A 25,429-nucleotide genomic window follows, 5' to 3' on the forward strand; every position below is an offset into this window, starting at 1 on the left:
CTCTGCAAGAGTTATCACCAAAAGCAGACAATGGTTACACCCCAACGTAAAGGCGGCTAACTCAGGGGCTCCATGTACAGGGTACTCCTTTTCCCCTTTTCATCCACCAGAGCACACACTGGATGTACATAAACAGTACAGAGGATAGATGAAAACAGTTTCACAAATCAATAATACCTAAACTAGTCAGTTTTATAGAGGCTAGATTATGATGAAGAATCATGGTCAACTCAATCTTTTATATCCTGTAGGTAATTTTATGCTACGTAAAATAATCTGGATCTGTTTTCTTCTTACCTTGGGTGTAATAATTTAAGGACCATCAGAGAAAACTTAATAGAGTCTATTTCTTCCAATGTTATGGATCCTTGGAATTAATCTGCTAGTTTAAGCAAGATATTTTCATGAAACTGGTCCACATCTCTATGTTGTTATTTTTTTACCTCTAATATTTCAATATTTCCTAGTAATTTCCCAGGAATCTCAAATTACTGACTCTTGGGCAAATATATGTTTTGATTATAAAGATTAATAAATTAAACCAGCATCTTTGCCTTCTCGCCAACTCTAAGATTGTATAAACCAATGTATACGTGCATGTGTATGGGTATGATATGGAAGCACATATGCTACAACTCCAATCAGTTCAATGAAAATTAAGACAACCCCACAGTCACCTTCATAATATTAAGAATTATTCTAGTTTAATTATTATGTTCAAGCAGCTATTATGCTAAAGATACAGTCTCGCCAACAAAACATAGTTTTTCCTTATTTGTATTATGAATTTTTCCTTAAGATTATCAATTGATAATCAAAATAAGCTTCTACATGCTTTAAGATTGTTATTGTTATTATTATTATTTTTTAAATGTGAATATCACTTTTAATCTAAAATGTATAGAATTGAGATCCTGAAAATATTAACTCAGCACAAGGTAGACTGTCTATTCAGTGGATGGTCTTACTATCTTATTCTTCATTGTTTATGCTCCTGGTTTGGTAGGGGTGACTATTGATTTGGTTTAAGTAAATAAGATATTGGAGTTGCTGCTGAGGAAACACCTTTTAGTAATGTTCAGGGAAATAGAAATAAGAGCTACTCAGTATTCAAACACCGGAAAAAAAATGTCTGATTTTAAATTGGTGTAGCTTTAAATTTTTTTTAAGGTAGACAGGTGAAGGAAGAAAATTATGAAAGACTGGGAAAAAATTGCCTAAAAGTTCCAAATAATTTAAATCAACATTTTGTCAAGACATGCAAAGTATACAAAAGGAAGACAAAACAGTAAGTGTACTATTGAGAAAGAGGAAGCAGCAAATAAAGGGCAGAATAAGCATCGAAATGTGAACATGAAAGCTTGTGGAGACATTCTAAAATCTCTAAATCAATCTGTTTGCTTTTTTAAAAGATTTTATTTATTTATTCATGAGAAACAGAGAGAGAGAGAGGCAGAGACACATGCAGAGGGAGAAGCAGGGAGCCTGATGTAGGATTCGATCCTAAGACCCTGGGACCATGCCCCAGCAGAAGGAAGCTGCTTAACCCCTGAGCCACCCAGGCATCCCTGTTTTTTTGTTTTTGTTTTTTTTTTTTTAAACTTCAGAGTGATGCTAGAATTGTAGATGTTAGCAATTACATATCTATAGGTTAGGTACGCTTTACCTAGGGCAAACCACATGCAAGAATACTGCCATACGTTCACAGTTTATCTCAAAACCCTGAGTGAACCTCAAAAAGCAAAAAATTCTAAATGTTAATATTATCAAAATTAAAACAAATGTCATTTGCACAAAAAATGTACAAAACAATAAACATCTCTGCAGATAACATTTTTAAAATAAATATATCTATAAGAAGTCTAGGTGATTTCTGGTATTTAGATAGTAAAAAAAAAATACAATGAAGTGTTTCCTGTATTGATATTTGGTATGCTTAATTACTCAACTAGGTTCAGTGCTGGTGACAAACAGTATCAGAAAGTTAGGGGCACAGTTCATAGAGAATGCCTTATGAATGGCAACCCTGAAAGTATACAAAACGTTGTCCCAGCTGCTAAAAGTCAAATGGTGCAACTGATTGTGTTGATGGCAAAATATACAAAATTCATTTGTATCCTGGAGTTTTCATTTTTCTTGGTCTTTTGATTTTACTTTTGGTGAACCAAAATACACACAGAAAGCAAAAGTGAACTCAGTAGCAGTATCCATTGGACAAAGGAGTTTGACTACTTTGTCTTTCTTTGGGTTCTGCTTAGTTAGCATCATGAACTATAACCAGAAAACAGAGCTCTCTACTTTTTATCAAGGGTTGTCAAGACTCACACAAATTTTCAAGTATTCATGACAAAACTATTCGACTAAGAATGATTCAGATATTTATGACTGAGAAAACTAGATTACTATAAAACTTTCGAATGATTTGTGAAATTAAAAAAAAAACAATAAAGAGAAAACAGAGTACAAAGTCAAAAACATCACTGCAACTAATGAAATGCAGAATCTGAATTAGTGCTGAGAGTGCACTTGAGTTAAGTGCAGGATTTTTCTCTTCAATATTCCTGCTCTGGGTCCATTATCCTCTTAACTGTATCTCTGAATTCCCCAAGCTGTGCTAGAACAAGTAGTCCAACAATTTTCTCTTCACCAAAAACATGCTTATATTGGGGTCAAGTTCTAACAATTTAAAACAAATATTTTTTAAAAATAAATAAAATAAAACAAATATTTAACATCCTCTTTCTCAAAATGTACAGATAAAACCTTTCATCAAAGGCTTCTCTAGGAGTTTATCCTTTTTCTTAAATTTTTAGATAACCATTCTTACTTGGTTTGACATTAAAATTATCCATAAACTAAAAATGTATTATTTCTTACAATGAACAAAATACAGTTATTTAGCAATTTTTCTTTCTAATATCCAATTCTTGTCTTAGAGCAATGATATATTCATTTGACCTATTATATAGATCCAATATACTCATTGTCTATTCATATGGGTCTATTGCTTTGCTTTGGTTATTCATGTGTGTACTGAAATTTGCAATGTGTGAGCAAAGCAAAGATCAGGTCTAATTTTAAAAAGCAAAGCAAATATTAATACTTAAAATATATATATTGAGAAGGATAGGCCAACTAAGCATATATGTAGCACTAAATAATACAAAATACACTAATAGTATAAAAATGTGTATCAGTAAATTGAATCACCTTAGGATTCTGCTTAGAAATTCTTCCCTAACATAGGAAACTGCTAGACTGTCAATGGGTCCATGCAAAGGTTGCAGGTAATTTCATGGTGGTGTATTTTATAACTTGATCCCTTATCTAAAATCTACCATCTAAAAGAAATGTAATAAAAAACTGATGAAGCAAAGAGCTCAGTTAATGTTCTCAGAACCAAAATGCCGTATGTCCTTTTCTTGGCTAAGACAAACCTTCAACCATCTGACTTGGTCAAAAAGAAGAAGTAAGAAAAAAAACTGTCCCAATCTTGGTCTGGGGCAATACTTGCTGTATGGTGCCATACTTTCCTCTTCTGGGATCTACCTAACACCCCCAGTAAAATGCTGGAGCACTCACTTTGTTAGATTGTAGTAAAATTGAGAAGCCTTACAGAGAAATTAGAATTACCTACCCAATTAACCTTGAGCCTCCTGTTATTAAAGCAGACATGCAAAGGTACAAAAGCCTTAGACCAGCCTTTTTGACTAGCCTAATACTTTTTAAGTCAAACATTCTGGAAATCTTTGAATCACCTTTCTTGGAAGCATTTTCCCTTATTGGCAACTCTGATATGGAACTTTGTCATATGCTTCAAAATAAGGCGCAAATAAATCACCAAAACATCAAAATGCCAAATACACAAACCCATACAAAACCCCCAAAATTTTCAAAGTCTTTAGTAGTTGCCATGAAAGGGCAGTAGAAACACAAAAAGAGAACAAATCCAGTATTTGGAAAATAGCTGTCAATGTTGATAATCTTTTAATTTTATAAATAAAATTGTAGGAATGTGTTCCTGTCATCTAGCATTATATAAGTACCCATGACAAACTCAGTTGCCTAAAATAATAACCATACCATTATCACTATGTGCAGGGATTCTGTGGGTGAAGGACTTAGACTGAGTACATGGGGATAATTTGTTTTGCTCTTAGAGTCTGGGGCTGCACATAGAAGGACTCAAACAGCCTGTGATCTAGCATTATATAAGTACCCATGACAAACTCAGTTGCCTAAAATAATAACCATACCATTATCACTATGTGCAGGGATTCTGTGGGTGAAGGACTTAGACTGAGTACATGGGGATAATTTGTTTTGCTCTTAGAGTCTAGGGCTGCACATAGAAGGACTCAAACAGCCTGTGATCACTCAAATGGCTAGAGGCTGATATCATCTGGAGAATTCTTTACTTGCAGGTGTGATGCCTTGCCTTAGGATTATTCAAAGGCTGGGCTCCAGTGGGATTTCCCACTGCTACCTGACCAAGGCCTATCCATATAACTGACTTCCTCACAATGAGAGGTGGGGGGGCAGCCCTAGAGATTCTCAGAATCTTTGCAAGGCAGCTTAGAGCTCCTAAAGGCAGTGTTCTTGTAAATGAGACAGAAAGTGCACTGTGTCTTCCCACTGATCCTTAGAAATCCTGAAGAAGTGACACCTCCTCTGCAGTCTTTCTGTTACTAGCGAGTCACTAAAACTATCCAAATTCAAGAGGAAGAGAATTAGACCCTACTCATCTTTCTCTAAGAGAAATGTCAAAGAATTTTTGCAGCCATCTTGAAAACTACCACAGAGTGTGTAATTTAAAATATTTCTAAGATATCATCAGTCCCTTTCTGTATTGGAGATATCCCATTTGAATTTCAGTTGCAATATTTTGAGGTGGACAATACATCTCAGAACAAAAAGGGATAGGCTTTCTCCGTGGTAGAAAATAAATACACTATTACAATTCTGGTTTATAATATATAAAATGTCTAGAAATGTCTCTGTCTTCCTATATTCTATTTTTAATAGCTTAACAAATAAAAACTTCCTGCAATGTGGTATGAGAAATCTTGACTCTGTGATTCCCTCATTTCACTTCTTATGGGAAACAAGGGTGCAGTCCAAATCATGAGTGACAAGTGGCAACGAAGGAAAACCAGTTATACTAGTAACTTTAAAAAATACATTTTTTGTATAACATCCCTAGTTTACAGTCGAGACATTAGGTCCTTGGAAGTTTTTCAAACAGCAGGCTTTAACCACAAAAACTAAAATAAATTTGTCTAATTGTCAATAAAATCAGACTAGAGGAATGTTAAGATTTAAGGTAATATAGAACTTTGATTCACAACATATAAAAAATACTGCCACCTCATGCTTTGTCATTGAAGTTTATGAAGAACTGAGCCTGGATAGGTTTATGGGTTTTTTTTTTTCATTCTTAAGTCAAAGCCCCCTACAGTGAATGACAAACTATACATAAAAGGGTTTAACATGTTAATGTTGAAAATTATTTCACACTAGTATCATGATATATTTCACTCTTCAACTCAAACCTGACTATTTTAATTGTTTGGTCACTTGGAGTCTGAATATATCATATGTTGAAATAACCTTGTGTTGGTTCACCATTGAAACAAGTTTCCTTGAGTTCTCACAAAATATGTATTTACAATGCACTGTTCCATATCACATGTGCTACTACACGATCCTTAAGGTGGGACCTTTTAGTCAGTTACTCTCATTTCTCAAAATTCAGATCCAAGAAACAGAAGAATGCAGTGAATAAATCAAAAATAAATTCTTGCCTATCTGTAATTCCTCATATACTCTTTGTCCTTTACAAACTCAAGTGATACTTAAGCAAAGAATAAGGCTTATTCTTCTATCTCTGTTTGGCAATCATGATAGGCTAGGCATTCTTTGCTGCAGAGCAAAGTGGGGAAAAAGAAAACATTGTTGATCTACGGTGCAGTTTATTAGGGGCACAGCTCAAATTAAAATCACTGTCTGGACTCTTGATTTTTGTGGGATTACAAATCGCTTTGTTGTTAAGGATATTAAAAAGTTGAAACAGGAGTCTACATAACCAATCCCAGCCTGACTGACAAGCAGTGAGCATGGCCTCGCCCCTTCAGGATTTGAGAGACTAACTGTGCTGTTTGATGTAAGGCATAGCCCAGAAGCCAAATGAGAGAAAGATGATTGGTACAGGCTTCACACCCACCAGGCAGCAGCATCACTTTGAAGGTTTTCGGTTGATTTTATTGTTGATGAAAATCAAATTGCCATGAAATCAGAAAGGATTTACTAAAGTAGCCATCACCAAATACAGAAGATATATTATAAAATAGAAACTGCACATAATATTAGCACATCAAAGAGAAAGGCTTGCCTAGAGAATGATCACACACTTTCAAATAAAACTCCACCAAACAGCACTTTACTTTTAACATATAATCATCACGATGTTTTAAGACTGCATTCCATAATTTCAACCATGCTTACTAATATAAATGCCCAAATACCGTCCATTACAATATAATTTATTTGCAACATATCTATCTGTGATTTCCATTTAAAGACAACGTATGTGATAAATTTGCTTTGATGCTTTCCTGCTGTTTCCTCACTCTTATCTGGTTCTGATCTCCTCTAACCTCTCAAATCTTGTTTCTTGAAGATAATATGTTTGTTCCTCACTCTTTCAAAGATAAGCCTGTAGACCACCACTTCTCTGTTCTCTCTGGCCAATCTCTGCCATCAGCATCACTAAAAATAGCAACACTCTATCCAAAGCTACAGTAAGTTACCCCTGAAGACTGCTCAGAAGCAACTGCTAGAGAAGCTGCAGCTGCGTGGTTATTTAGAACTGGCTGGCCATATGGTATATGAGGGACTCAAACTTTAAAGAAATTTCTGAACTGCCAGTTAATTTCCTGAGATATTTTGAAATATTGCAAACATACTGTATACATTACTTTCTAATTTTCTCTAAGAATATCTTTATCATCACCGCTAAAAGTGAGCTTCTGTTCGAACATTCCTGGAGAGTTTTAAGTAGAATGTGAGTTTGCATATACAGTGATCTCACCAGTATGGGAATAAAATATTGAATATAAGATAGGATTAGATTACTGGTATTACCTCAGATATTGCCACATTTCATTTTGTTTTGGTTTTTGTTTTCTCTCTGTTTACAGAGTTATTTGCTAGGTATAACTAAACTAAAAGGAATATTTCCCCCAAGCCCACCAAAACCAAAATAAGACAAATAAAAACACTGAAACGTGTTAGAATCTTACTACACTAAACCACTAGAATTCTATATCACACAATTTTATAATGATCTTTTAACAAATCTTAAACTTCATATTTTTCTAATGATGAAAAAATCTTATTAGATTTGTAAAAATATAGTTAAAGAGAGAATGTCATGAGAATGTCACTCTCTCCACCCTCTAATTCAATGGCTGATATTTTAACTCTTTTTTTTTTTTTGAAGAAAGTTAAACAGATTAGGATGTTTAATTAAATTAAAAGCTGTAAAGCTGTGTGAGGGCTTGACTCATGTCTAATGCTTCTTTTCTTTTCTTTTTTTAAAAGATCTTATTTATTCATAAGAGACACAGAAGAGGGGCAGAGACACAGGCAGAGGGAGAAGCAGGCTCCATGCAGGAAGCCCCATGTGGGACTTGATCCCGTGACTCTGGGATCTGCCCTGAGCCTAAAGCAGAGGCTCAACCACTGAGCCACCCAGGCATCCCTAATACTTTTCTACTGAACCTAATATTTAATCTATAGTTGAGCACACAGCGGAGTTGTAAGAAATGCTTTTGCATAGTAATTTTGTCCTGACTTAGATAACAATCCAAATAACCTCCTTTTTATCATGAAACGTAGATCAAAATTAAGATATATACTGTGTAAAACAAAAAAAATATATATGTATATGCACTGTGTAGCATCTTAATAGCAGAGTCAACACAGCAAAATAATCTGTATTATTTTAATACATAACAGTTATTAAAATGTTTATTCACTTATTTATTGTCTGGCTTTCCCATTGGAATGTGATCTCTAGAAGGAGAAATATTTTGGTCATACTCATTACTATGAACTAGAACTATAGATGACACATAGTGTGACCCAGAAATAAATAATTCTGCAATTAATGCAAGAATATATTCCTGTGTGGTCATATTATATACATACACATGTATATACTTCCCCTGAAGAATCAGATAAGTTTTATTTATTTGTTAGAACAAAATCACATATGAAATTTTCCTTCCTGATCAGGTCATGTTGCAGAGAGGTAAAATGGAGGCATAGTGATTAATATTTTACCAAGGATTTATTTTTATTTTAATCAAATATTCACTGAGGTAAATTTTTGCATATCCATATCTGTGGTTTTGTTTTAACTGTGCCCCCACCATCCTTGGCAGTTAAGGTCTTATCTAGATTCTATAAAATGTAGTTTATAGGCAGTACATTATTATTATTATTATTAAATGTTCTCATTTTCCTTCATTTTGTAAAGGAACAATGAAAATACTTGAAGCATAGACAAGCATGATAGATCACCTAAAAGGTAATCAATGAGAAGCTGGATTTTAAGTAACAGCTAATATCAGTAAATTATACCTAATGGAAACTTAATAGAACTAAATTTGTTTCCAACTAGATTTTCAAATAGTTACGCTGGTTCCTAACATACTCACAAGGAAAAAGGAATCCAATGTAAAACTCTGTGAACAGGAAAAAAAAATCCAAATATATGGGAAAAAACAATAAACACCCATTTGCTTTGAAAGATATGTAGCGCCTATTCAGATGCTCTGGTTACGCAAAGCTGACTGGGATATTTCCCTGGTTGGTAGGAGTATATAGTTTAATGAGAGAAACAGAAAATCTCAAAAATATGTTAAGTGATAAGAAGATTTAACCTATCACAGGAGTTTCAGAAAAGCCCCATTAGGGAGATGATGACTGATCTAAATCTTACAAAATTGCAAAGAATATAAAAACACACAAATATGAAGTACATAGTATAAGACTAGGAGATATCTGTTCGGTAACATTTCCCACTGTAATTTTCGTCAAGATTTCACATTAATACTTAAAAGAGAGAACTCCTAAACAATTTTCTAAGTAATTTCTATAGTCAGAAGTAAATGTTTGAATATTTTGAATATTTTCCATGGTAACATATCGAATCAGAAAAGCATGGCCTGGTCAAATAATATTACCTTAATATATCCACCCTTTCTCAATGAATTCTAAAAGATCTTTTATGAATAAATCTCAATAAATGGTGGTTATTTTTCCAAAACAATGAATTCTAACACAGAGAAAATTGCTATCACTTTATAAAATGGGAAAATGATGTAGTTCAGATGTGAAATAAATCATTTTGAACATCAAATTTCATATATTTCTTAGTTTATTTATTCTTTTGGGGTCAGGTGAGTTGTTTAATATCACCGAAAATTTTCAAAAATAAGTGGAATTCTCTTGGATTTGCAAATAAGTATTTGAAATTGCTTCGGTAAGAGGCTCAGAGTGAAATGAAGCATAGAGATAAAAAGAGAGAATGATACAATGGATGTGATTAGGTGACACAGCTGAAGAGAGAAAAGGGATTCAGACGGGGAATTAAAGAGAATGAGCATAGACATATAGAAACATCCTACAGGGACACAGAAAAAGTGAGAAGATTTGACAACAACCCACACAAAGGACTAAAGAAAATAAAGACACAGAATTAGATGTTCTAGGGAAAAAAAAGAAAAAGATGGGTAATTGATTTTTATGGAAATAGAGGAATCGACTGAGAGTGCAACAATGTGGTCCCAGAAGGTGAAAATCATAGGAAATAACAAGAGAACTGTGTAGATGTGCTTGTAATTTTGGGCACGTGTGTTACAGGTAACCTCCTGTCTGTGTTAAATATCAAATTCAAAGTTCAGTACCTTTGCTTTATCTCTCATTGATCCTTTGCCCAGGATAGACATTTTAGCACCTGTTTCTTCCTGTAGTCTCTTCAAGGAGTTTCCTCTTGGTCCAAGCAATTTCCCCACAAAATTGAACTAGGAAACAAAATCAATAGAATTCTGTTTTAAAGTAGAAAAAAAGTAATAATTTTCACTAAAAATAAATGATGGTTTATGGGCTCTCAAACTTTACCATGCAAAATAGAGTTATGCCATTCACACACATAGACACACACATGAAACTATTTCAGACCTCTGGTCTAAGATCCATTTTAAAATGGATGCCTCTTCTTAAAGGATTGCCAAAATCAATAATATATTGAACATATCACATATAGTAGTTACATAATCAAATAAATAAATCACCTAAAAGAAAGAAAATAGGGATGCCTGGGTGGCTCAGAGGTTTAGCGCCTGCCTTTAGCCCAGGGCGTGTTCGTGGAGTCCTGGTATCTAGTCCCACATCAGCCTCCCTGCCTGGAGCCTGCTTCTCCCTCTACCTATGTCTCTGCCTCTCTCTCTGTGTGTCTCTCATGACTAAATAAATAAAATCTTAAAAAAAGGAAAGAAATTAGGGAGAAAGAACTATGGTTTTTCTTTTTCCAATCAGATTATTGAAATTAAAAAAAAAGACTCTCCACTTTCAAAATTACAAAAGTTAACATTTTAAATAGATTTTTAAGATTTTTATTTATTTATTTTTGAAAGAGAGAGAGAGAAAAACAAGAGCAGAGACAGGGAAAGGGAAAAGCAGACTCTCCTGCTGAGCAGAGAGCTTGATGGAGGGCTCGATCCCAGCACCCCAGGATCATGACCTGAGCCAAAGGGAGATGCTTAACTGCCTGAGCCACATGGGCACCCCTTAAAAAGATTTTTAGAGTAAAATTTAATATTTATTTTTGTTAAGCATTATCTGTGCCCACAATATTCTATTCCAAATTTCATGATTCAGAAAAAAAAGCAATTCCATTTTTCTTCAGTTATACATTCTCTCTCTTTTTTAATTTAAATTCAATTAGCCAACATATAGTACATCATTAGTTTTAGATGTAAAGTTCAATAACTCATCAGTCGAGTTCAACACCCAGTACTCATCAAATTACATACATTCTCTATGTCAAGGAGTTGTTCTAAGGATCAGTAAATAAAGGATGTGATCACATATACAGAAAAGTTTTAAAACACCACTGATAGCACATATTTACAAAACATTTTCTCTAAATAGGAAATTCTTGGAGGTTTTTCAATTTGAAATGAATAATGAATATTCAGGATGAATAATTTGTTTATTCAGGATAAATAATTTGTTTATTCATCCTGAAACATGGTTAAAAACAGGTGAAATAGGAGCAGTTATCAGAGTATGTTGTCAGCTACTAAAAGAACATTACCACAGCAAATGACTTGGATAATAATTTGCTGATTAATTTAAAAAATACAAAGGGCTAGAATGCACCAAAAACTGTGTTGGGTAGTGAAAAACAAAGATAAATAAAATTAAGTTACTGCCTTCTAAATCAGAGGCTTTTTATATATATTTTTAAGTCTATAGTCCTATAATAAGAAATACACCTTACTGAATGGTGATAGACTAAATGCTTTTCCCCTAAATCTAGGATAAATTAAAAAATGTCTGTTCTCACCACCTTTATTTAATATTGCTCTGAAGTGTGGATTGTTGTAAATGGAACAGCATAAACTTCATAAAAATTATAGAAGGTAAATTGATTTTCAACAAAAGTATATAAGCAATAAAATTTGAAAAGCAATTTTTAGCAAATAGCTAGAACAATTAGATATTCATATGCAACAAACAATAAAGCAAAACAAAACAAACAAAAAAACCTTTTTCTGTCCTACCTCAGATTTAGGCAAACTTTGAGATCAATCATAGATGTGAACATAAAAACTAAAATTATAAGAATGTTAGTTAGAAGGCCTATAAGAATGTCTTTGCAAATTTAAACAGGGAAAGGTTACTTAATAATAAGCAAACAGCACTCACTAAAACTTTTGCTCACCCAAAAGCCATTAAGGAATTAGATAAATTCGACACAGTCTGGGAGAATATACTCCCTATGCATACATCTGAAAAATTATTAGTATCCAAATATAACACTAAATGTTTACTAACTGGAATTAAAACAAAAACTTAAAAAATGATTAATATGTAGATCTATAAAAAACTCCATCAAGTCAATAATTAAACACACACAAATCAGAATTACTAAACAAAAAAAGACCAAATGTTGACAAGGATGTGGAACTACTAGAGCAACCACTGCTAGGAGTTTAAAATGATATAATTGAAATGGAAGGATTGACAGTTATTTATAAAGTTTTATTTATTTTTTATTTATTCATGAGAGACACATGACAGAGGCAGAGACATAGGTAGAGGGAGAAGCAGGCTCCTCAAGTAGAGCCTATGTGGGACTAGATCCAGGGATCCTGGATCAAAATACAAAATAACTTGTATAAGAATGTCCACGAAAAAAAAAATGTCCATGATATCTTACTCATAATCACCATTAAACTAGAAATAAACCAGGCCCATCCAAAGAGAATCAATAAGTTTATACAAAAATAGAAAGCTAATCGTCAGTGATTAACACAGCAGCATGGATGTACCTCTCAATTATATTGAGTGAAAGAAGCTAGATACAAAAAAGTGTGTGTTAGATTCCAATGATACAAAACTCTAGAGGCCAAAGTCATGCATAGTGTTATAATTCCCAAGAGTAGTTGCCTATGGAAAATAGGCCAGGATTGGACTGACTGGAAAGTGACAAAAAGGAAACATCTGGGGTGATGGAATTATTCTATATTTTGCTAAATGTATAGGTACATTTTTGTCAAAACTCCTCAAGTTGTATGCTAGAGCCTCAGCATTTCACAATATGTAAACAGTACTTCAATTAGAAACAGAGGAAAAATTAGAAAGTTGAAAACATATAAATGTTTTTAAAATAATATCATTATTAAATGTCCTGCAAAGAAATACTAATCCCAGGCAGTTGACAAAGGAATCTCACTAGACTTTTAAGAAATACATCATTCCAATCTAGGCAGATGTTGGAGGAGTCACTGAGAAAGATGTGACTGCCTATTGACCCCATGACGTGGTCTTTGGCAACCAGAGGCTCTTAACCCCCACCCTCGTCCTTGGAATTTATGTTCTGCCCACTGATCCCACAATAGGAGCCACTTCAAGGACACAGCTTTGAGAAAGAATGATGTGTTATTGAGATCATCTGGGCTGTATACATGACTGAATCCTATTAATGTCTCTATGCTGAGATCTACTCATTTTGTAGCCACCCAAGACAAACCTCATATATAAGTTCCATTGCTCATTAACTTTTCATCTACCAATATGGAGTAGCCTACTTCTTTCCTCAGTCTGTCCTTGCCCTCTGTGTATGGGAGCCAGTTTTGAAATTCACCCAGGAAATTCTGGAGATTGTGCGCTAATAGCAGACTATCCAGAGAAAGAAATGGAGAAATATCCCTCTACTCAGTTAGAGGCTAATATAACTGATAGGAAAGGTCAAGCAGAAAAGCGAATTTATAAAGCAAATTCACTCATGAAACAAAACCCACAAAACAAAGCAGTAGCATAACCAGGGCCTGTTGTATATACAAGACATACATAATGAGTAAGTTGTGTTTATCACAGATACACAGGTAGTTTAAGATTTATAATCTCTAACTGTAAGTCTTACTGGCAATGGAGAAAAGGAGGTTAACATTTTATTTGAACAGAAAAAAAGGCTGACATTTTATTTAAAAAAATAATTTTATAAAATTCAATTTCAGTCATTACAAAACTCACATCATCTGAAAAATGAAAGAAATTTCCTTAACCCAATGGAAGCTTACTAAAACCCAGTGAGAATTGTATATTTAATAATGAAATAATATCAAAAACAAGGTAAAGATGTACAATCTTATTTTAGTCAACACTGAAAATTTAAGCCATTGAAGAAGATAAATGTTATAAATGTCAAAAAGTAAGAAACAAAGTACCACTCAAGGCTTATATAATTTAAATACATAAAAAGCTCAAAGTAATTTCAGAAAAATCATTAGATTCAGTAAAAGAGCTTAGCAAGGTGTTTCATACAAAATCAATATAAAAAAATCAATTGTATTTTCGTACATCAGCAACATATAATTAGTAATTTTACAAAGAGAGAGAGAGATACCATTTACAGCACCAGTAAAAAATAAAGTACATTTTCTAAGAATAATTTTAATTGTTTAACATCAAAACTTTTACAGAGAATATGTAAAATATATTAATAAAGCTGTCAAATGGATATAAATAGATTGAGAGATAGATTATGTTCATGGATAGAAAGTCTCAATCTATTATTTTCAATTATATCTATAGATTCTGTACAGTTCTAATTAAAATCAAACAGGATTTGGATCAAGTCACCAATTGATTGTACAATTTGCATGAAAAAGTCAAAGCCCAAGAATAGCCAAAACATTCAGAAGCAGAACAAGTTAAGGATTATGCTTATCACATACAAAGATTCATTGTAAAGCTATATTAATTATGATACTGTGATTATGTATAGTCCTGGAACACACAGGAAATAGAGCAATGGAATCCAGAAACAGACTCTTGCTCATGTTAAAATATATGATACAGGGAGCAGTACAAAGCACAAAGGCAAAATAATGGCCCCTAAAGATGTCAGGTGTGCCCAATGTCCTTGTAAATTTAAAAAAAAGGCGACAGAGTTCAAGGTTGGAGTAATGCAGTTGCTGGCTTTGAAGATGGAAGGCAGCCATGAACCAAAGAATAAGAGTAGCTTCTACAAGCTGTAGGAGTCAAGGAACAGATTCTCCCTTAAACCCTCCAGAGGAACGCAGCCTTACTGACACCTTAATTTTAGCCCATGAGAACCATTTTAGACTTCTAACCTTCATAACTGTAAAATAACAAATCTGTTTTGCTTTAAGTCATAAGTTTGTGTTAACTATTACAGAAATAATAGGAATCTAATATCCTAAGTAAAGAAGGGACTGTCTAATACAGAGCATAATTGGCTATCCATAGTAAGAATAATGAAACTGCTTCTTACATTATAACAAAAAATAAATAAATATTGATGGCTTATAGATTTAGGAGTGAAATGCACAATTTTTAAATTTCTGGCAGAAAAATATAGGGAAATAATGTCTAAGTGTTCTAAAACAAGACATAAAAATGTGCTAATTGTAAAATAAATGTTTGATTAAAATTAAGAATATTTTAAGAGGAACACATAAGTCACAAATTTGAAAATATTTAGAATACATGTTACCAATAAAGCATTGGGGTTACAAAAACAAATATAAAAATGTAAGGAAAAGACAGTTTATTAGATAAAAGATATAATCATGAATGTTGCAGAAGAAAGAATAGCTAAAGAAAATGCATGAAAATTTCAACCTCATTAGAATTTAAATGAAAATCAAATTAAGATGATGGTACACACTGTGTTGGTAGAAATGAAGAAGTCAGAAACCAAATATTGGTCAGCATATGAAACCATAAAGACTCATACACCCTGCCTAAAGGAATGTAAATAGATACAACCATTTCGGCATTGTCTTGTAGATCTGTAAACATATTTAACCTATGTCTCAGCTATTCCATTACTGGGCATATTCTGTAGAGAAGTCTTAGCACATCTACAAGAATATTAAAAGTCTCAAAGCTTGTAAGAGCAAAAATAATTGGGGAAAAGCCATCAATTCAAGAATGATATGCTGTCAGGTTAACCCTATACCAACACACTTGTCTATGTCTGTGTTTCCCAGATCCCCCTCCACATATGCTACCTTTTGTGGATTTTGTCAATAACAGGAAGTTACATGAGATCCAGAAAGTGAACATGAATTGGAGTCCATTATTCTTGGCAAATCATGGTGCCCAGCGTGGCTGTTTTACTGACTTCTACATGTGCTCCCATTCTGTGGATACAGGAGCCCCACAGACTGTTCCAAGCTTCCAGTTCTAGGTTCTGGCAAGCTTCAGGCTCAAGTATTCACTGTCCATGGGTGGCAACTTTCATAAGGTCCTGACCCTCATTTCTTCCAACATCATGCTAGTTCTTATAGATTATAATATTATGTCCAGAGTAGATCCTATTTTCCTTCCAGAATCATGACTGGTACAAATGATTAAGTAAACTGTTACATATCAGTAGTAAAATATTTACAGCAGTGAACACAAATTACCTGTAACTTCACAAAATTTCATTATTAAATCCCAGAAAAAAAAATTTGAGTGAAAAATTCAAGCTCTAGACATATGGCACTGTTTTTATAAAACCCAATGAGCAAAATTAATAAAATTTTATTTATGAATAAATGCTTAAGTGGTTAATCTAAGCCTCAAAAAAACAGGTGTAATAATAAACAGAAAATTCAAGATCTTGATTATGTCTGGGAATGGATAGTAGAGAATGTGATCAAAGGAAGCATTCAGGTGGTGTCAAAGTAATAGGTAATATTTTAGACTTTAACTTAGAGGTTTATGAGTATCCATTTTATTTTGTTTTTTATTCTGCATGACGATTACACATATTCTTTGAATGCGTTAAATATTATATATAACTTAAAAAATCAAACAGATCAATTCTAGTTGAGTAAATTTTGACTGAACTTCTCTTTAATATTCTGTTATAGAACCTTCTTGCCCCTTTACTGGTAGTAGTAAAACATCAAATAGAAAAATATCAAAGCACTCAAAGTGATGTCTCCATTGGGAATGCTTATTGCTGAAAGTAAGAGACAGCACTTCACGCATTCCTGGATGAGAACAGTTATTGACAACATATATATATATATATATATATATATATATATATATATATGGGCCATACTCTTGAGAAGTTTCTGTTCTATGCCTTGATTATTGTGACCCATTTCACAACACTTCTATTTCTTCAATACGGTAGCTTCATTTCTAACTAATGACCAATTGAAACCAATTGTCTGAAACTGTAAGGGAGATATCCCTTTTAATTCTTTCATAACTCTTATCTTTTGAAATAGAACAGATATATCCAACAGAATAAAGGTGTTATATAATCAGAGATTTAACTTAAACTGATGGAAAGGAACTTTTCTGAGTAACATTAATTATGTAACATTATTTTAAACATGCAGTCCTTTTAATGTGTATTTAAAACTTGTAAATATACAATCCACCATTTGCTTTTGCAACAAGTATTTATTTATCCTACTTTAAGTTTGCTTACGTGATTTTATCACTTCCCTAATATCTGCAGTTTTTGGAGCCAACAATGAGGGATGGCTCAGAAAACTTTTTTCCCCTAATTATTACTTGGATAAGTAAAATGCCCCAACATCAGTGAACAAGTAGAGCATAATGCTTAAAAGCATGGTTCTGAAGCCAGATATGGTTTTGTAAATTCACTAGCTATGGGAATTTTGCTAAATTAATTAATTGCCCATTAGCTTCATTTTTCTTATCTGTAAATGGGGAGATTAAAGATAATAATACATGTACACTAAGTGCTCAATAGATGTGGGTTGTTCAAGGAAAGCAAAAACACTAATTTGAAAAGATATTATTTTTACTGCATTATTATTTACAACAGCCAAGATATGAAAACAACCCAAGTGTCCAATGATAGAAGAATGGATAAAGAAGATGTGTGTGTGTGGGGGGGGGCATATTACACAGCCTAAAAAAAAGAATGGATATTGCCATTTGCAACAACATGGATGGATCTAGAGGATATAATGCTAAGTGTAATAACTCAGACAGACAAAGACAAATTCTGCATGATTTCATGTATATGTGTAATCTAAAAAATAATCTAAAAAATCTAAAAATCTAATAATCTAAAAAAAGTCTGTTACATTGCAAACAATGTAACAGACTTTTAAATACAAAGAGCACTCCGGTGGTTGCCAGAGGGGATGTGGGGAAGGACAAGTGAAATAAAGGGGATTAAGAGGTACAAATTCCCAGTTATAAAACAAGTAAATCATAAAGATGTAAAAGTACAGCTTAGGGAATGTAGTCAATAATATTGTAATAACCTTCTCTAGTGACAGATGGTGACTACCTTTCTCGTGATGAACACTGAGTAATGTATGGAATTGTTGAATCAATGTGTTGTAAAACTGAAACTAATATAACACTGTATGTTAATTATATCTTATTAAGCATGTTGTTATTATTACATGATTATTATTTTTTCAGGAGATTGTAATAGTGTCTGACATCCATAGTGAAGTTTGACTTTGGTAACCCTTATTCTTTTATTTTTATAGTAATATTTTTATTTATATTTATTATGATTTTATGATTATTGGCTACTATTGCTTGCTACAATTAGCATTTTTGAAGGCTCACCGTGTGCTGGACACTAAGTTCTCTACAAGGATGATCTCACAGCAAGTGTGGTGGCAAGAAGAAATGTTTACAAACATCTCCTCACATGGCTGCCTCTTCTGTAAAGGCAGGTGCCGCCACCCAAAGACTGGACAGCATTTGTTCGAGACTTTAAAACATAAGTTGTAATCTTGAAGCTAGTAACTATTTTTTACGTTGTGCTTAGTTTTTGGAAATTTACTTTAAAATAAATTCTGAAAATAGCCAATACAAAAGTTGTTCCAGTAAGACATTTTTCCCCCTATACTTTCATCCTATATCCAGTCCTCCTTCAAACAAAGTCAAATGACATAAGCATGACAGGTGTATTATCAGTTCACTTAAAACCGTTGGTTCTAACCTTTTCTTTAAGGAAAGTCTTTTTTAAACAAAGAAAATAACTGAAACACTACACAGCAGTGTCTTCAATATTTAGCTATAATTTAGTAACTTGGGAACCTCTAAGATTCTTGAGGCTTAATAGAGTGAACACAGCTGTGTTTTCAGTATGTTAAATATCTTCAAGTAATTTGAAGGTATTTTATCCACATGTGTTCTAAGAAAATTAAATTTATGTATGTCAAATTCATTTATGCTTAAGTCACTGAACAATTGTTTTGCAATAACTATTATACTCAAAAAGCCTTTTTAGCAATTTTAATCAGATTTTTATTTTTTTTCTAAAAGAAAATACTCATGGCAAGTAATATTAACCAAAAGAACACATTTCAATGGATTTGTAAAGCTACAAAATAATAATTTGTGCCAAAGCAAGTGCTTTTCATAAAGCTGGGGACATTTTAAGAAAAATATTTTAGGGGCATTTTTAACATAGTAAACCTAAGAAGAGTTTAAAATTAGGTGAAAATAAACTTCAATAATATTGAACATATGTATTTCAGTTTACCAATTCATCCTCTAAGTATCAGATACCCCAGAATCTATAGTCTTCCTTTATACCCTTTCTTCTTGATTAATGCGTTTCTTCATGATATTTCATCAATATTTGTATGAAATAAACCTTTTTTTTAACATGTAGCATTTTTCTAATGAAATGTTTGTAAACTAATTCCAGCAGCTCTGTTTCTTACACAGAAGAGGAAATTCACCTGGCCTTAGTTCTCTTTTTGTGGGCACTAAGATTACATCTGCTTTGTGATGGAAGGGCAGAGTCAATCACTAAGGGCCACTTGTGGAGAATGGCTGAACTACTACTAGTCCCTGCTGCTGGCCTCATCCATTCTTTCATATGCCACAACTGGATCTAAACTCCCTCATTCCCTGATCCTCAAATTCTGCTTGTCCTCACATCTCTATATTTGAACACCATTTTCATCTCCATCCTAGTTCTGACTTGAGTATGAATCCTCTCTTAATCAGTAGGAAATCATAGAGTTGCTTGCTGTTCTGTATTTGGGAATTCAATATTAAATCATCCTTTAGTATTCTACTCTTGCGTTTGTCACTATTAAAACAAAGTTAAACAACTTTTGCAGATTTCACAAAGAGAGACCATAGTTACAGATCAAAAAAAATATTCTTCCTGTGTAAATAGGCAGGAAACGACAACACTTCAGGTACTCATCTCAGCAAAGAAGAAAGGACATTGGTGAGCAAGGATATAGAGCTTTATTCAACCATAAAAATATCAAGCTATGTCTGTAAAATTAAATAGTGTCACTTGGAATTTACAGAGAACTCTATTAAAGAAGGCTACTTTCAATTTAAGATAATACACAATGATGAGTATTCAAGAAAATGGTGGTGGAGAGAGAGTACTTTAGAATTAACAATTAACTATAATAACAATAATTGTCAACAACTAAATGTTATTCAAAAACATATTTATATAAAATCAAGGGTGGAATCAATTCAGTAGCCTACTAAACACATTGGTTTAGCATTTAGAACTTGTGAAATGTATGGAGGATACAAAGGGAACCAGATATAAATACTTCCTTCAGGAAACTTACACTCTTGGGGGGGGGAAAAGGGAATGCACATAAACTGTTAAAAATTTTAAAAGAACCTGGTAAATGCCATAACAGAAGTACATTAAGTGCTACAAGATTTCAAAGGAAGAAGAAATTGCTCCCATACTGGGAAAGTTAGGAAGTTTGAGGATTTTGCAGAGTCTTGAACAGGGAGGCAGAAGCTGGGCAAAAAGGGGGACATTAAAAAGCTCAAAAAGAGAGACTGGGAAAGATGTAGTGGAGTGGAAAGAAACTAAAGATGGAGGAGCCCACTGGATGTTGGTGTAACCTTGATAAATGATAATGGAGCATAAAGTAAAATGGTCACCGAAATTAATTTGGGGGAATATGAAGAAAGGAGAGTGAACTAGTAATCAAAATATAGTCTACATTCAGAGGATTGAAAATATACTGCATCATGAATAAACCTGTGGAAGATGGGAGCAAAAGTTTTAGAGGGAAATTTGTGGTATATTCTACTTCAGATGCCCTCCAAATGGAGAAATCTAGTAGCTATATATGGATAGATACTGAGAGAGAAGTATGAAAATATAAGTCTAGCTATTTTCTACATAGATGTGTGACTTAAAGTCAAGAAATTTCTAAGGGAGAAGGATAATGGGAAAAAAAAAAAAGAAGCAGCAGCCCAGGAAAGAAGTCTGAGGAGCATTTTTTTTTTTAAGAAAAGAAAATAAGGAGGAGAGGCAAAGGACTAGTTTCTGGAAGAATACAAGAAGATGAGGAAAACAAAAGAAAGCTAGATTTTTAAAAATAAATCACTTAATCACCAAAACTTTTCCTGGGACACTGCACCAAAGCAGAGATGGGATATATGGGAAGCTGGGACAGAGGTAGAAGATGAGAATTCTGATGGAGACTTTCCAGGCAGAAGGAATAACATGTGAGAAAACCCCAGGAGCATGGTATGTTTGATAAACTGAAAGAAATTCCCATTTCTTCCCTAAGAAATGTGGCTGGAAGGGAGACAGACATAGAAAAAATATTCAGGTACTTATGACCCTGTTGAGAATTTTGCTCTTAGGTTAAAAACAGTGTAAAGTATTTGAAGCATCTGAGCTGGCAACGGGTGGAAGATGGGGGAAACGAATTGGGGGATGACTTTTACTCTAAAGGCATCTTGCTGACTGCGGTGTGAGGAATGGAAGCAGTTAAGTCAAGAGGTGGAGAAATCAGGAAGCAATAATTTTCACAGAGGCCAGAGATGGAGGTAGCCTAGAGATTGAGATCATTGGATCTCAAATCATTGGATTTGGCAATTGGGAAGAATTTTGACCCTGTGCTAAAATACCAATCAGTACAATAGATGTCATCTCAGAATTTACACATTTCAAACTACAACAGCAAATGTCAATATATATATGAACTAAAGGAGTTTAAGTAAAAATAAAAAACATAAGCAGCAATTGGTCTTGCTTGCCATGAGATCCCAAAATCCCACTGGGGATTGCTCTTTTCAGAAGGAAGTATTTGAATGTGAAGGAAGCATACATAGTTGGAGAAGAAGAATCCATTTACACCAAGTATAAAAATACAAGTCCTTTATAATATGGCCATTTGGTATATTTTGTGCTTAATCAGTATTTGTCTTTGGAAATTTCCAAATAACATGGTCTAGGTTAAAAAATCACCCGACATTATGTCATTTTACAGGATAGTCTGTGTTTTACAGAAACAGCAAAGAAACTTGAGAATATACTGAAAAAATGACTGAACGTGAATTTTAGTAACATAAATAATTTAACAATTTTAAATTTTAATAATTTTAATAATGTAAATAATTTAAGAATTTTAAACACATATAGAATTCACGTCCCATTTGTTCTGCTATAAATAATTCTTTACTATGTTTCAGCACTTAAAAGTGTAAATCACATTCTCCTTTCACAGACAACTAAGGAGCCTTTAGTCATGTTTGAAACACTTTTCATTCTGTGTGGAACATCCTTAAATGTCTTCCGAGCCACGTCTTTGCCATATTTATACGACTCTACTTTTCCAAGCTCAAGTTATTTTTATTTGGAAAAATACATTTAAATTACTATCAGTAAGTGCAAAGAATCATTAATAAACAGCCCTAATCTTAATTATAACCACAGTTCAAACCCAAACACTAACTGGTGCAGTATGTACAACTGTCTGAATAAAAGTTTCTACAGTAGTATACAGTGGGATTGTCATACAGTCATTTGTAAAAGTAGATGATTGTTTACTCAGTACAATGACATGTAGGAACGTAACTCTTTTTTTTTTTTTTTTTTCTTAAATTTATTTGTGATAGTCACAGAGAGAGAGAGAGAGAGAGGCAGAGACATAGGCAGAGGGAGAAGCAGGCTCCATGCACCGGGAGCCCGACGTGGGATTCGATCCCGGGTCTCCAGGATCGCGCCCTGGGCCAAAGGCAGGCGCCAAACTGCTGCGCCACCCAGGGATCCCGAACGTAACTCTTTTTTATGTGTATCTTGGCACTTTTAGTACTTAAAAGATATTTCTTTGGCTTTTCAAATAATCACTAAAATAACACTTTAAGTTGGCTATATTATACTTTAGAATTTTAAAAATCTTTAAATAAACCATAACAGTGCTATCATATAGAATCTTGAATTTCTAAAGTATCTCTTGTAAGCTGTTTACAGGTCTAAATTACAGATGTTTGTTCTTAACAGGACTTGTTCCTCTCTATGTCATGTCATGAAATCAATACAACAGTTTATGCTTAATATGGACATAATCATTTAAGAAGTGCTTATGGAGTATTTGCTATGTGCCAGGCACTATTCTATAGGGAATTGGAGCATATGACACTAAGTTCTTTGAGCATAGCGAGCTTGCATTATAAATACACATTTAGGGGTATCTGGTTGGCTGGCTCAGTTTGTTTTGTGTGCACATCTTGATCTTGGGATTGTAAATTCAAGCACCATGTTGGGTATACAGATTGCTTAAAAATAAAATATTTAGGGCAGCCCCGGTGGCGCAGCGGTTTAGCGCCACCTGCAGCCCAGGGTGTGATCCTGGAGAGCCCTAATAGAGTCCCACGTTGGGCTCCCTGTGTGGAGCCTGTTTCTCCCTCTGCTTGTGTCTCTGCCTCTCTCTCTCTCTCTCTCTCTCTCTATATATATATATATATATATATATATACACATATATATATAACATTTTAAAAAATAAAATATTTAAAACAAACAAATATTTACTTCCAACTTAAAATAGCTAATTGCTTTTCTATTTCCTAGATGTTATCTAGTTTCTTCAAGGTTTAGGCTGCTTAAAAATCAACTATTACATTGTTAAGTATTTTCTTGAATATAATATGGATAGTCCTAAACATTTTAAAAGGATATGTCCTAATTCCCTAAGGATAAATACAAATTTAGCAGTAGAGTACAAGAGAGTTAATTTGATTAGCTCATTCAGATCGCATCAATCTAATCAGTGTTGGTTAAAAGATTGGGTACTGTGAGCAGACTACTCAGGTGGCTTTTCACCCGATAACAGGTAGTACTCCTACTTGCTGAAATCCTCAACTGTGAAACTGATAAGCATCTGTTAGAAAAGAAAACAGGAAATTCAAATCTCAGGTCCTTCTTCATACTTATTTAGTGGTATTAGAAATATAAAGGTACTACATAATGAAAGGAAACTTGTTATAGCAGAAACAGAAACACAGTATTTCAAACTCAATGATTCCTCTGCTTGGACTTGATTCTTTTAAGCCAATAGGCCAAAGCCTATCTTAAGAGTCTGGCTGATAAATTTAAAATTGCCATGGTTGCCCAGCCCTCATTATATGACATGTCTCCTTCAGAAAATGTCAGCTATTGATTTGAATATTTTGAATATATTTATTAAGATATAATTCACATACCATAAAATTCATCCATTAAAATGTGCAATTCACTTTTTGTATATTCACATTATATTTTTTAGTATATTCACATTTAGTATATTCACAGTATATTGACAGGGATGTACAACCATATCAAAACTGAATCTTAGAATGTTGGATTCCTCATTAGAAGAAACCTCACATCCATTAGTTACTCCTTATTACATCCCTAAATCTAGACAACCACAAATCTACCTTCTGTCTCTACAGATTTGCAGATTTCATATAAATGGGGTCATACAATATATGGTCTTTAGTGACTGATTTTTTTCACTTAGCATATTTCATTTAAGGTTCATTAATGTTTTGCTTCTTTCTTTCATTGTTGAATAAGTTCCCGTTGTACTGAATATCACGTTTACTATGCTTTTCCCACAGTTGCCCTCTTTCACATTGAGAACATTCCTTATAATCCTAGTTTGGTGGATGGCTGAGTTTGTTGTTGTTGTTGTTGTTGTTGTTGTTTAAATCATGAAAGAGTGTTGGATTCTGTCAAATACTTTTTCTGCATCTGTGGAGATAATCATATGTTTTTGTCCTTCATTAATTACAATAATATATTATTACATTAATAGATCTTGTCTGTTTGTTTTAAAGATTTTATTTATTTATCCATGAGAGATGCAGAGAGAGAGAGGCAGAGAGACAGGCAGAGGCAGAAGTAGGCTCCACGCAGGAAGCCCCATGTGGGACTTGATCCCGGGCAGATGCGCAACCACTGAGCCACCCAGGCATCCCTTAATAGATCTTGTTAAAGATGTTACACCAATTTGGATTCTTAGGATTAGTTCCACTTTTTCAGAGTGTACAATCCTTTCCATATATTGCTGGATTTGGTTTGTAGCATTTCACTGAAGATTCTCTGCCTCTAGAAAATTCCATATATTTTTCTTTTGCTGCCTGTGTCTAGAATAGACAGAATGATGGCTTTATAAAATGACTGGGAAGTGTTTCCTACTTTTCTAATCTTTGAAAAAGCTTATGAAAGTTGAAATCAATTTTTTGAAAGCTTAGTAGCATTCACCAGTGAAAAATCTGAACCTGGGATACTCTCTGTGAAAAATTTTTAATTACTAATTTTAATCTGTACTTGCCATAATTTTACTCAGATTTTACTGAGTCCTTCTTGATGACTTGTATCTTT

At 33.5% G+C, this 25,429-nt stretch overlaps 1 protein-coding gene across 7 annotated transcripts in view; it reads right to left on the minus strand.

Moving 5' to 3' along the window:
- The window catches only part of KHDRBS2 (KH RNA binding domain containing, signal transduction associated 2), a 590,645-nt gene that overhangs the window by 379,250 nt on the left and 185,966 nt on the right, over positions 1–25,429 (minus strand). For all 7 annotated transcript variants that reach the window (XR_011996703.1, XR_011996704.1, XR_011996706.1 and 4 more), the window contains exon 3: positions 9,975–10,091. Coding sequence is in view for 2 of the 7 variants with exons in the window: in XM_025991110.2 (XP_025846895.1) it covers positions 9,975–10,091 (117 nt within the window). In the remaining 5 variants the exon portion in view is untranslated. The remainder of the gene's footprint in view (positions 1–9,974; positions 10,092–25,429) is intronic.

Source organism: Vulpes vulpes, chromosome 1 (genome assembly GCF_048418805.1).
Source record: "Vulpes vulpes isolate BD-2025 chromosome 1, VulVul3, whole genome shotgun sequence".
NCBI classification, from domain to species: domain Eukaryota; kingdom Metazoa; phylum Chordata; class Mammalia; order Carnivora; family Canidae; genus Vulpes; species Vulpes vulpes.